Raw genomic sequence first — 13,776 nt, 5'->3', positions numbered from 1 at the left:
GTAGAGGACCAGATCAGTGATATTGAAGGCAAAATACTATCCATCACCAGTGACAAAGTAAGAAAGGAAGAGAATGTAAGATTCTTTTTAATAGCAAAAGAAACTTTTGCTATTAAACTTCAAATCACATAAATACCAAGAGAGGACCAAGGTAAAGGGGAACAGCTGGTCAAAGAAATAATAATAGAATTTTCCAGATATCTTCAGAGAGAATCCTGCAGAGATTCAAGACACCCAACGAGTATCAAACCAAAGAACACACATAGGAATTGAACTGATAAACGAAAAAGACAAATATGAACTACTTAAGCAGCAAGAGAGAAGAAAATCCACAAATATAAGGGAAACAACATTAGAATCATAACAGACCTTCCATATGACCTCTTAAAAACCAGGAAAGAGTGGAATGACACTTTTAAAGTACTGACTGATAAATACTTCCAGCCTAGAGTGCACTATCCTGCAAAGCTATCATTAGACTTCAGGGGGGAATAGGACTTTTTCAGACAAACAAGAGATTTGCAACAACTAAACCAATACTGCAAGTATTAATGAAAAGCTGCTAAAAAAAATAGATTCTTGCAAAAACAACTGGATCATGTTTGTGCCCACACACATATACACGCACACAAATGGCAACACAGCCCTTTATGTGAATAATCCCTTGATTGTCAATGGACTAAACTACCCTATAAAATGTCATAGAGTAGCTGGATGGATCAAGAAAGAAAATCCATCCATTTGCTACATACAGGAAACGTACATAAACTCTCAGGATACATGCAAAGTTAGAGTGAAAGGATGGAAAACAATCATACAGGCTAGTGAAAGACAAAAAAGCTGGGCAGCCATGCTTATTAGTTAAGGGAACAGTTATTTATAGACTAAATAAAGTTTCAGTGAAGTTTATAAAGCTATTGCTCACAAACCTAAAGAGACACATGGACAGAAACACAGTAATAGTGGGAGACTCCAACTCACTACTTTCTCCACTAGACTCAGATCAACTCAATATATCAGTAGAGAGGCAACATCCCTGAATGAAGAAGTGAAAGAATTGGGATTGTTGGATCTACATCAACAGAGATGTACATCACCCAAAACAAGAATACATATTCTAACACACTTAGAATATTCTCCAGTATTGATCACATATCAGGGCACAGCTCAGACATGCATAAATTTACAAATATATAAATTGTACAGATTACCTTCTCAGACCACAATGGCATGAAAGTAGAAATTAACCACAGAAACAAGGGGAAAAGATTCCAAGACTTGGAAAGCTGAACAAAACATTTCTAAACAGTAATTGTATCAAAGAGGTAATCAAGAAGAAATAAAAAGATGACTTGAACCTAAGGAGAATAAATTGAATCAGAGAAAAGAGAGAAATTACAACGGATTCTTCAAGAATTCAGAATATAATGAGTTTACTCTGAACAACGTTGTGCCCTTAAGCTGGAGAACCTAGAAGAAATGGATAGATTTTTAGTCACGTAATCTCCCAAAAAGAAATGAGGAGGAAGTAGAAAGCCTAAACAGGAATTGCAAGTAAGGAAAATAAAACTAATTATGGATGTCTCCAAGAACAAACAGGTTCACTGGTGAATTCTATTAAACCATATTCCTTAAGCTCTTCCAAAATGCTAGATGCAGGACTCCTTCATAACAAATTCTATGAAGCTAACATTGCACTAATATCCAAAACACAAACATTTCCAGGAAAGAAAAATTCAGATTAATCTCCCTGGTGAATATGGGTGCAAAAAACTTAAGAAAACCTTAGCTAACCAAATCCAACAACATTTAAAAAAAAATCACACCTCGATCAATTACAGTTCATCCAGGGATACTAAGATAGTTTAACATATGCAAATCAGTTAACATGACATACATCATCAATACAAGGGAATATAAACAATCATATGATCATTGTTTATAGATGAAGAGAAAGTCTTTGACAAGATCCAATATCCATTCACGATGAAAACCCTCTACAAAATAGGGGTGGAAAGAACCTTCCTTAAGATAATATGTCCATTTATAACAAGCCCACAGGCAGCATCATTCTTAGTGATGAAAAAATGAAAGAATTCCCTCTGAGATCAGGTACAAGGCAAGGATGTCCCTCTCTTCATAGTGTAGAGAGTTCTTATTATAATTAGAATTGAGCTGCTGTATGATTCAGCAGTACCACTTTGGGGCACCTACTCCAGGACATAAAAACACTCTCAAAAGGACATCTGAACACCATTATTCATTGCTGCACTAAGTACAGTAGCTAAGATAAGGAATCAGCCTAGGTTTCCAATGACAGGTGAATAGATTATGAGATGAATGGATTATGTGCATGCACACGCTTGCGCACTTGTGCACACACACACACACACACACACACACACACACACACTCTGGAATACCGTGCAGCTCCAAGGAATGATGAAATCATGCAGTTTGCTGCAATGTGGTTTGAACTGGAAGCTACCATGTTGAGTGAATTTAGTCAGAAGAAGAAAGACAAGCACTGGATCGTTTCTTAACTTTGATATATAGAATACTGCATGGGGACCTGTGTATAGTACATGGGGCATACCGAAGTCATGCTTGACCCCAGTTTTTAGAGAGGAATAGGACAGAAAAGGAAAAAACTTAATGGGAGAGGAAGAGAATAGGAAGTAATGGGTTAACAGGCATCACGCTTCAGTTTACTGGTGATTTGAGTGAGTGGGATACCCTAACTATCAATAATTTAGTAAATCACAGTTCTCTAATAAAAAAAATAAAAAATAAAGTTTAAAATGTTAAGTATTAACAGTAGTGTAATTATGCTACTAAAAGTATAATAAAATTAAATGACACTAAAGTACAAAAGACTCGGAGAAAGTCTTAGATATCATGAGGATTTCGCTTATCTGTAATTCAGAGAAATATAACATGAATAAGTAAAACTCAAACAAAGCAAACCCTTAAAACTCTGAATGTATGTTTGGTGAAACAAGCAAATGAGGGTGATTGAATTGCATGGGGGGGTTACTAGCTAAACTTGGGTGGTGGGTGTTTCATGGTATTACAGTTGTTATGTGTGCTGTTTTAAACTTCAGTATTTTCAGTATTGTATGAAAACTTGTGATATTAGTACATATAATATTCTCTGATATGAGTTTTGTCCATTTATTCACGTTTTCCATCATTTAGGGTTTACAAAGTATGCCAGATGTGAATCTTTATATTGCCTAATGCAGTTATACTCCAGCAATTGCCACACATTTGTGTCAGTTTTACTTTCCCTCTGAATTGAATGAAAACTTCTGTGCCCCTCCAATCTTGAAATGATGTTTTGGTATTATTTATATGTTGTCGGTGGGGGGGAAGAGAGAGCATGAGAGCAGGAGAGGAGAGAAAGAGAAGGGGGCTCCAAAGCAATGCTGGACTACTGGGAACCCTCAGGTTATATACAAGTGGTGTTTGGGAGGCTACAGAGCGCTTGAGATAGAAGAGGGGGCCTTATATTTGCTTGGCTTGTTCCCTTCAAGCTATTTTCTTGACCCATAATATAGCATTTTTGAAGGGAGAGGACATTTCTGCGGGGTGCTAGAAGAGCATGTATGGGGCAGGAAGAAATGTGTGCAGGGTCAGCAGGTGTGGGGATGAAGGAAGAGGAGCTGTGTGCAGGGTCAGCAGGGGCTTGGGATTGGAGGAAGAGCTGTGTGCAGGGTCAGCAGGGGCAGGGGATGAAGGAGGAGGAGCTGTGTGCAGGGTCAGCAGGAGCAGGGGATGAAGGAGGAGGAGCTGTGTGCAGGGTCAGCAGGGGCGGGGGATTGGAGGAGGAGGAGCTGTGAGCACTGCGCTCATGGTCAGCAAATGACCCTTTAAGTTGTCTCTCTGGTCCCAGAAATTATGTTTTAATGTAAAATATTACTGAAATTAATTTGTCTTGGGATTTGGAGTCATGTCTTGCAGTGCTCCAGGGCTATTTCTGTTCTGTGTGTAGTGGTCATCCCTGACAGCCCTCATGGTACCAAGAATTTGAACCAGGGTCACACCCACCAACAACCGCAGCCTTATGCAAGGTCTTGCTTCCTATACTATCTCTCTGTTCCCCTATTTTTTTTAATTAGACTGAATTTTGAATGTTGGAAATCATAATAACCCCTAATTATTATGCCAACTAAGGAAAAAATGTTCTGGAGCTGGAGTACAGAGGTAAAGATGCTTACCTTACATGTGTCAATCCCACTATGATCCTTGGATCAGAGATTTGGTTTCATTCTCTTACAGACAATATGCTCTCTAAATGCACTAAACTTGCTTCCACATAATTATATTGCATCAGACTGTAAAACTACCCTTTGCTAATTATGGGAGGGTTCGAAAGGTTATGAGTAATGAATATAACTTAATATATTGCTTCTTAAATTCTTATTTTTCTCATATGACACCTCCTTTCACCAAAGGACTGAGATTTTTAATAGGTTTATGGACTTTATTTATTTAGACTGTAAATACCATCCTCTAAATGGCTGTTTTTTGTATTTAAATTTAGAGAAATAGTCCCTCTGCTACTTGGCTTGAAGTCTGCTTTTCTGTGTTAAGATACATGAAGTTTTGTCTAGAGTTAGATCATTCTGGTTCTAGCAGACAGCTGTATATCTTAATCACACTTGTTAAATGTCAATATTATTTACTTCAGATTAAATGGAATGTAAACATACTCCTTGCTTTGCTTTGTTTTGTCAAGGTAGAGAATGATATGATGTCATTAGAGATTTTAGGGCCATTTTAAGGCAGTGAAGTAACATAGTCCCAAACCTTTTGTTTTGAAAACTCCAAATATTCAATGATATCTTACGGGCATTTTTGGGAAGACAAGTTAATCAATCTGCAAGTCATTTACTCTTCCTTTTCTTGACTTTTGGAATTTGGTAATCCCAGTTTATTCAAAGATGGTTCTGTACTGATGAGCATATAATTCTGGTTTCTTGTTTTGGGGTTTTAATAGTGTTATTCTATTTATCAAACAGAATAGCTAGCAATAGCTGTTTTACAAATAGTTTATCATAAAATTTTATGGTGTGGTTGCATTAAATGTTTCCTTGATAAACTTGCAGAGATAATGCATTCTCTGAAATCACTCCAGATAAACTATAGTCTAGTATAGAAAAACCGAACAATCCCAGAACAAAGATTAAATACCAGTGACACTAGATCATACCTCCAAAGGAAAGCAAAATCTTGGAAGGACGAAGAGTCAAGTTATTGGAAGGAAATTAGTGCTTTTAGAACGCATACTTGTAGACGACAGACAACAGGCAGATTGGGCGATAGTTGCAGATGTCGTGGATGTGTCCCTTCTTGTACAACAGAATGGTCCTACTGGTTTTCCACTGGGACAGAACCTTGCATTCATACAGGTAGCATGTGAAGAGTCGGTCCAGTGTATTGATGAGTACTGGCGGCAGATTCTTTAGGTGTTCGGATCTGACATTGTCCGGACCAGGTGCTGTTCGCGTCTTTACCAACGAAATGGTGTGTTGGATTTCAGAAGGGAGAATGACATATCCATCCTGCGGAATTTGGTATGTGAGCAGGTAGACATGGCTGTCAAAGAGATCCAAGTTGAAGTCGTGAATAATTTTCACCATTGCCTTTCTGGAGGATGTGATAGATCCATTGGTACATTGGTGGGCAGTCATCTTGGTCTTGTAGTTGGCAAAGGACAGGCGAGCGTTGCGAATACTTTTCCCGGCTTCTGCTGCACTGGCCAACACTGTTGCTCTTCTCTCTTTGGGGTCTTTCTTTATCGAATCTCTGCACAGCTTTGTGAGCTCGGACGTTAGCTTGTGGTTGCCTGAGGCTCTCGTCAAACCACGTTGACAAATGAGTTCGAGAGTTTCCAAAGACAGGCGTCTGTTTGTGGCTTTCTCACTCTCGGCATTCTTCGCACAGAGATAGAGGTGCTGAACCAGTCGATCGTATTCCTCGTCGGTGTTGTCAAGGATTGTATCTTCCCACATTGCTGCAATAGAGGCAAAGAGCACCCAGTTGGTGGTCATTCTGGGAGTTGTCTTCTTAGACTTAAATTTTGCAGACTTTTCTCCCCTCTCTGTGAAGTAGAATTTTGCATGAAGGAGACTGTGTTCCGATCCCGTTTGGAATTTTGGGACAACAGTGACATCAGTCAGGCAAAACCTGTTCACTTGTGTCATCCTGAATAGAATAGGCAGAACACTAGACGAAGGACAACCATGCGAGCAAGCCATGTTCCGAAGAGGATTCAGCACAAACGACCATATCCACACAGTGACCAAACTCATTGAAGTTTTGCAAGAGTTCAAGATGCCACTCTGTCTAACGTTCATCAACTTAAAGGCCTTCGATTCTGTTGAGACTGAGGCGGTCATTGAAGCCCTGGCCAAACAGGGCGTTCAAACTTAGTATATCAAAATCCTCCACGAGCTGTGTTGTGGATTCACCACCAGGATCTCACCATTCTACAGGGAAGTGATCATTGATGTAAAGAGAGGGGTGCGACAAGGTGATACCATTTCACCGAAACTCTTCAGTGCCGCCCTTAAGAACATCATGCGACGACTGGAATGGGAAGGAATGGGAGTGAAGATAGACGGTCGGCAATTACACCACCTCCGCTTCGCTGATGACATCATTCTCATAACGCCATACATTAGTTAAGCGGCACAAATGCTGGCCGACTTTGACCGTGAGTGTGTAAAGGTTGGATTGCAGCTGAATCTCAACAAGATGATGTTCATGAATAACAAACTGGTACCTGAAGCTCCATTTGCTCTCAATGGAACGAACCTCTCCGAATGCAGCAGCTATGTGTACCTGTGTCGAGAAATCAACATGAGGAATGACTTGGTGTCAGAACTGTGCAGGAGGAAGAGAGCAGTGTATAATGCATTCAAGAGCGTCAAAGAGGTGGTTAAGAGAACGAAGAACCTCCGACCCTGGGCACATCTTTTTGATTCCACTGTTCTTCCTGCACTAACATATGCCTCAGAGACCTGGGCCCTACGCAAGCATGATGAGAATGCTGTTAGGGTATCCCAAAGAAGAATCGAAAGAGCTATGCTGAGAATATCAATGTCTCAACTGAGAGAAGAAACCTGGAGTTCTGACCTCCATCAATGGTCAAAAATCAGGGATGCTGTCTAGTTTGCCAAGGCATCAAAAATCAGATGGGCCGGTCATGTAATGCGATTCAGAGATGACCGTTGGACTAGAGCTGTTACAGACTGGATTCCATGGGACGTCAGAAGACCTTGTGGCCGCCTTCCAACTAGATGGTCAGATTTCTTTGTCAAATCTCTGAATGAACGATTTGAGGCTCTTTCTGTTCCTGGAGTGAGCAGGTATCATTGGGCTACACTAGCTCTCGACAGGGACAGATGGAGATGTTACTGGCTCCCCTCAAGCAAATCGAAGATCAACAGGACTACAAGTGACGAGTGACAAGGGCACATACAAGTCTATGCATTCAGTTGGTCAATTTGTTTCTGTACCAATGCTTCGTTGTTACTGTTTTTGGCATACCTAACAAGTCTCAAATGAGACGTTACTGGTGCCTGCTCCAGCAAATAAATGAACAAAGGGAAAACAGTGCTATAGTGCTACCAGTGCTGTACACATTAGTGCCCCCTGCTGGAGAACTGAATACTGGACTGAGTAAAAGGAGAAATTTTAAAGGCTTGATGGGTAGAACACTTTCTAAAATTCTTTATTGGTAAAGAATGAATTTAGACTCCTGTATTGAACAGAGAAATTACTACCAGTTTTGGTAATTCAATCCTGTTTATGGTTTTCTTATAAAGGTTCTGAAATCATTTATAAGATGTAGTCTATTCTAGAGAAGTATATCCTAAATGAAATTTTTAAATCATTTGTAGCAATTTTCTTTAGAAAAGTCAAGTTTCATTAGAGTTAATATGCTATATCACTCATTTTATTAAAACAAATTCAATTGAATAAAATGCATTCTATAAACTATAGTTAGTGTCATTATTTCATCAAGTAACCAAGTCATAATCCTAATGATGTAGTGGTAATAGCAGTGATATAGGCATAACATTAAGAACTTTATGGTGCTGTAGTGATAGTACACAGATAGGGTGCTTTTCTTGCACACAGCTAGCCTGGGTTTGATCCCTGGCACCCAATTTTGGTACCCTGAGCCCTGCCATGAGTGCTTTATGAGTGCATATCTAGGAGTAAGCCCTAAAAACCACTGGTGTGGTCCCCAAACCTAAAACTAAAGCAAAACAAAATCAGTAAGAACTTTATATGCGTCATATTTTGTCACAGCATGTTCATAAGTTGGTGGTAGTTGCACCTTGAAAAATTAAACATCACATAGACTAATAAACTCATCCAGGACCACACATTCTGATGACTAATGGAGCCAATATTTGAAGATTGTTGTATTTCACCCTGCAGCCATTAAGCCCTTATCTAAAAGAGATTACTAGCATGTTGTTACAGGTTAAGCCTGTGTTTTAATATTTTCTTACTTGAGATTGCTTGCCTTTTACTTTACATCCCATCCAATGTGGTGTGCTACTCCTGGTCTATCAGTGGTGTAGAGTATGAGATGCTGTGGCAGCATGCTCCAGGAATTCTAAAATTTTGATGGGGTGATACAGCTGGAGTTAAATTTTTAGCTATGGTGACTTTGGGTTTGAAAGCATCTCTGCAGCTTGTTACGCTCTCTCTCTCTCTCTCTTGAGATTTATTTACAAGTCTGTTGATCATGATAGGTTAATGAGCTTATATAGTATCAGAGGCAGTTCATTGGTGTAATTGCCAGGCTCCTTGAGGGCGGTCGCTTATCCTTGACTCTGTGAGAGCCTGGAGATTTCAGTCCAAACCCTCATACTTGAGTTTTTCAACTGATTCATTCCTGAATGAGGCTCTTCCAAGCTTGTGGAGTCTAGCCATGAATGTAGCAGTGATTGGATTATGAAGGTTTTCAACTGCCAGGGCTCTCTTTGGGCGGGTGGATCATATCTTGGTCTCATATCTTGATGCCCCAGATATGATGTTCAGCATGGTGTCTGGAGGAATCTGCAGCTTTCTGATCTCTTTCAAGATTTATGAGTGTCTGGGTCATGGCCAGTTACTTAGCTTATATGGCACCAGAGGCAGTTCATGGGTGTGACGGCCAGGCTCCTGGAAAAATGGGGATGGAGGGGATGTTGCTCATTCTGACTCCGTGAGAGCCTGGAGATTTTGAACCTTGTATTTCTAACGGAAGTTTTAAGTTCTAAATGAATAATTGTTACTGGCAGACTGAGCACTTTCATGCAGAATCTCTATAGTAGATAAATTAGTGGAACCTCTCTCATTACTGTCTGTAATGGATTTCTGATCAGATAAAAGTACTGTTAGATGTACGCTTATGTTGGCATCTTCCTAGATTTCTTGAACATACTATATGCCAAATGATCTCAGTCGCCAATGTAGGACTGATTACTGTGCATTCTCAATTCCGTGAGTGGTGGTTGTGGATACAAGATAGCTCTGCCTATGTGTCTTGTACTTACTACCTACAAAGTTAAATAAATACTTCTTTCGGAGATAAGTGATGGAGTGTTGTGTTGCCATGGTTATTTGGAGTTGACCCATTGAAGCATTTTACAGAATACATGAGAATGTTTTTGTGAATCTTTTCTACATTTAAGTGACAGTTATTTTACCTTCATATGATTATAAAGTTATGTGATCAAGAGGAAAAGGGAAACTAGAAAATTATGTTAAATTCAAACTACTGAAAGCTTCTAATACTTATTAGAAAACTGGTCACATGATGTCTTGTGTAGTTTAGGAAACAAAATGGATTATTATTCCCATCAAGAAGTACTATCTGTTTTACTTTATGAGATGTGAACAATATTGGCCTACCATTGTTGTTTATGCTCTTGATATTTGATATACAGTGGTCCTGTGTTCTGCCTCTACTTTCAGAGTAGCTCTAAAAAACATTACAATAAATACTCTGCCTAGAATGTGAATTCATAGTACTATGACCTCATAGGAGCTAGATCCTTGGAAGTCCTAGACGACCAGCTGACACTGGAATTGTGGGTTGAAGAATACTGGCTCATAAGGGGGAGATATGGCTCAGGGACACGTTCAGTTCTGTGATGAGTTCTTTCTGGTGTTTGTCTGATTGCTGGTGAGTTTGGGGTACAATCATGTTCTCAAATCTCTAATTAAAACTAATTTTTATTCTCTTCAAGTAAGTTCATAAAATGTGAAATGGGGCAGATTGAAACTCTGGAAATGGAAGTATTTTTTCTTGCTCTATTCCCAGTTTCTTTTTTTTCTGAAGGTTTTGTTAAGAGAATCCAGAGAATTCTGATGTACACATGTCTTAAAATTAACTCTCTGCTAGTTAATCTGTGAGAAAGATATGAAATAAAATGAAATTGCAAACTAGTAGAAATAAGAGGTAAATACCCTCTGCTAGAGAATCTGTGAGAAAGATATGAAATGAAATGGGATGAGAAAAATAGTAGAAATAAGAGGTAAATATGAGAAATGAGGAACATGAAAAACAGGAATGAATTTGACTTCAACATTATAAAAATGTTCATTAGCATGTCTCATATTTGAACACAATATTTATAGTTCTATAAGTGAATTTACTTTGAGAAATTAATAATAAGTACTATTTTAAGAAAAATATTTCTTCAACTTTTTTTTTGAAGAAAAGAAAAGAATTTCTGGGAAAATAACTAAGAATTTTTTTGGGGGGGCATGTAATTTTAAAAAGTACTTGTTTATAGCAATTGGATTTTAGAAAATATTTTGTATTTCTATTGTTTATGTCAGAAAACACCAAGTAGGCAGGTAGTGGATAGGGAATGCTCCCTTGCTGGTCACTGCAGTGAATTTCTGGGAAGCAGTAAGACCAGTCGCCCCAAGGATGAGGAAGCCCACCTTGTGGAGACAGAGACTAAGGCCTGTGAAGACTTTCAGGGAATAGAGAAAGAAAGGCATGTGAGAGAATGGGGCCACCTTCAGAGTGGAGAGGGAGCTTCAGCACCATCCTGGCATTAGGTGTGGAGTGTGAAAGTCCACAGTTCAGGAGTAGAGATGTGTACCCTTGTGCTCACATACCACTTTTGCTTGCCAGCAACACATGGGGTCAGTCAGTACATGCACCTAAATTTTGTTAAGTTTTTTAAAACATTTTTATAGTAATGTATTTCACATGAACTGGACTTATTATTTAAAATAAATACTATTTAAAAGTTTACTGTTCAAATTACAAATAAGGTGAACATCAATATGTAAAATCCACATAAACAGAGAATGCTTCTTGAAAGTATAAAGATCTTGAGGTCAAAATTTTTGAGAATGGCTTGTCTAGGATTTAAGTGATTGTTTCATTGGTAGTTTGAAATAGTGTGTTGAAATATTTTAACTGAAAATATTTATGAGTAACTAAGCATAAAACAATCTCACAGTTTTTACTTTTGATCATGTGGGGAAAATCTTTTTTATTCTACTTCTTTTAAAAATCAATTTTCACAGCAGTGCTGGTGTGAAAACATCCCTGCTTGAGCCTCATTCTGAAATGGGAAGCACTGACATTCTGGAAAAGGACCCTTCAGGATGCCTCAGCAATGGCACCAGCTGCAGTGTGGAAGCAGCCAGAAGGCTGGCCAAACGTCTTTACCAGCTAGACAGGTTTAAAAAGTCGGATGTTGCAAAGCACCTGGGCAAGAAGTAGGTTCTTTCTGAAGACTCGTATTTAAATTTACTGTATGCATGTGTATTTAGTAGTTGACTTTAATTAGTAACTCTAATTTTTTATAGCAATGAATTTAGCAAACTTGTTGCAGAAGAGTACCTGAAGTTTTTTGATTTTACTGGAATGACGCTGGATCAGTCTCTCAGGTATGATTCAACATCACTTTGCCTCCAAAAAATTAATTCTAAGAAAAGAAAGTAAGTAAAGTAAATTTGATGTTTTTAAGACCACAGCAATTTGCTGACTTAATTTCAGACTTTATTGTAGAAATTAAATGTAGTTATAATTAAGACAAATATTTTATTTTATGAAATCAGACTTGAAAGTCTTGTCATGCATTTACTAAATAATAAAGAATGGTGGTAGAGTGCCGTGGCCTGTGCGGCCAACTTGAACCTCGGCCGGAGAGAGGGAATGAGAGTTGAGTGGGCTAGGGAGGACTGCATGCAATATACGGCATACAGCAAGTTTATTGAAATCCAAGCGGGTTTATATAGTCTTATTTTAGCAACGATCAGCAGGTTATATAAGTGGCATAAACATTATTAATCAATCAGTGCAGGCAACTTTATTTTTGCCAATATTACTTGTTTTTCGGTTCCTTCTCTCAGCCTTGAGAAACATGGGTAAGCAGATGTGGCCTTGAGCATGGCCATGGCAGACACGAGCCAATCCTCCCTTCAGCCTCCTCTCGAGTCCAGCTGCCAGAGCATGGTGGCCCTTCAGCTTTTCTCAGGAGGCAGGTCGCCAGAGCATGGTGGCCCTTCGACCCCCTCTCCAGGCTGGCCGCCAGAGCATGGTGGCCCTTCGGCCGCCTGTCAAGGTCGGCTGTCAGGAGATGACTCGCCCTCATGCCATATTTCTCCATACTCATTCCCATTTACAGGAACTAAGGTAGGGAGTGCCCAGACCCCCTCCTTACCCAGTCCCTGTTTACAGGGACAGAGACAGGGGGTGCCTAGGCCCGTCCCCAACAGTAGAGTAAGGCCTGAGGAAAAAATAAAATTTCAAAAGTTTTAAATTGTTCATTTATTTTATTTATTTTAGGTTTGGGTCACACCTGGTGGTTCATAGGACTTACTCCTGGCTCTGTACTCAAGCATCTCACCTGGCAGGACTCAAAGGGGACCTTATGGAGTGCCAAGATTCAACCCCAGTTAGATTTGTGCAAGACAAGTCCCTTTATCACTGTAGTTTCTCTCTGGCCCTGAATTTTTTTTTTAAGGCACTATTGTCAAGTTTAGAATTACAGCTGTTTCTAAGCATGTTTACAATAGCCAGAAAGTCCTTTTTTTTAAAATTTATTTATTAGTGAGTCACAGTGAGGGTACAGTTACTGATTTATACATTTTAGTGCTCATGTTTCCCTCATAAAAAGTTTGAGAACTCATCCCTTCACCAGTGCCCATCTCCACCACCAATAAACCCATCATCCCTCCCACCCCCCTCCCATCTTTTCCCCCCATCCCCCCCCTCCCGGCCCCCCTCCCCCCCACTGTGGCAGGGTCTTCCCTTTTGTTCTCTCTCTCTAATTAGGTGTTGTGATTTGCAATAAAGGTGTTGAATGGCCATTGTATTCAGTCTTTACTCTATATTCAGCACACTTCACCCTTTTCCTGTGTGGCCTCCAACCACATTTTACTTGGTGTTCCCTTCTCTATCTGAGCTGCCTTTTTCCCAGAATGTGAGGCCAGCTTCCAAGCCATGGAGTCAACCTCCTGGTACTTATTTCTACTATTCTTGGGTGTTAGCTTCTACTCTGTTATTCTATATTCCACAGATGAGTGCAATCTTTCTATGTCTGTCTCTCTCTTTCTGACTCATTTCACTTAGCATGATACTTTCCATGCCGATCCACTTATATGCAAAGTTCATGACCTCATTTTTTCTAACAGCTGCATTGTATTCCATTGTATAGATGTACCAAAGTTTCTTCAACCAGTCATCTGTTCTAGGGCACTCGGGTTTTTTCCAGATTCTGGCTATTGTAAATAAGG

The 13,776-nt window shown here is 39.4% G+C and overlaps 1 protein-coding gene across 8 annotated transcripts in view; it reads left to right on the top strand.

Moving 5' to 3' along the window:
* PSD3 (pleckstrin and Sec7 domain containing 3) overlaps positions 1-13,776 on the top strand; it is a 525,397-nt gene that overhangs the window by 178,285 nt on the left and 333,336 nt on the right. For 5 of the 8 annotated variants that reach the window (XM_012935700.2, XM_055144411.1, XM_055144436.1 and 2 more), the window contains 2 exons: positions 11,560-11,754; positions 11,845-11,925. In XM_012935700.2, the coding sequence (XP_012791154.2) occupies positions 11,560-11,754; positions 11,845-11,925 (276 nt within the window). The remainder of the gene's footprint in view (positions 1-11,559; positions 11,755-11,844; positions 11,926-13,776) is intronic. The other 3 variants (XM_055144428.1, XM_055144458.1, XM_055144443.1) reach the window with 1 other exon arrangement.

This window comes from Sorex araneus, chromosome 1, assembly GCF_027595985.1.
Source record: "Sorex araneus isolate mSorAra2 chromosome 1, mSorAra2.pri, whole genome shotgun sequence".
Taxonomy (NCBI): domain Eukaryota; kingdom Metazoa; phylum Chordata; class Mammalia; order Eulipotyphla; family Soricidae; genus Sorex; species Sorex araneus.
This window is presented reverse-complemented; position numbering and strand designations above follow the sequence as displayed.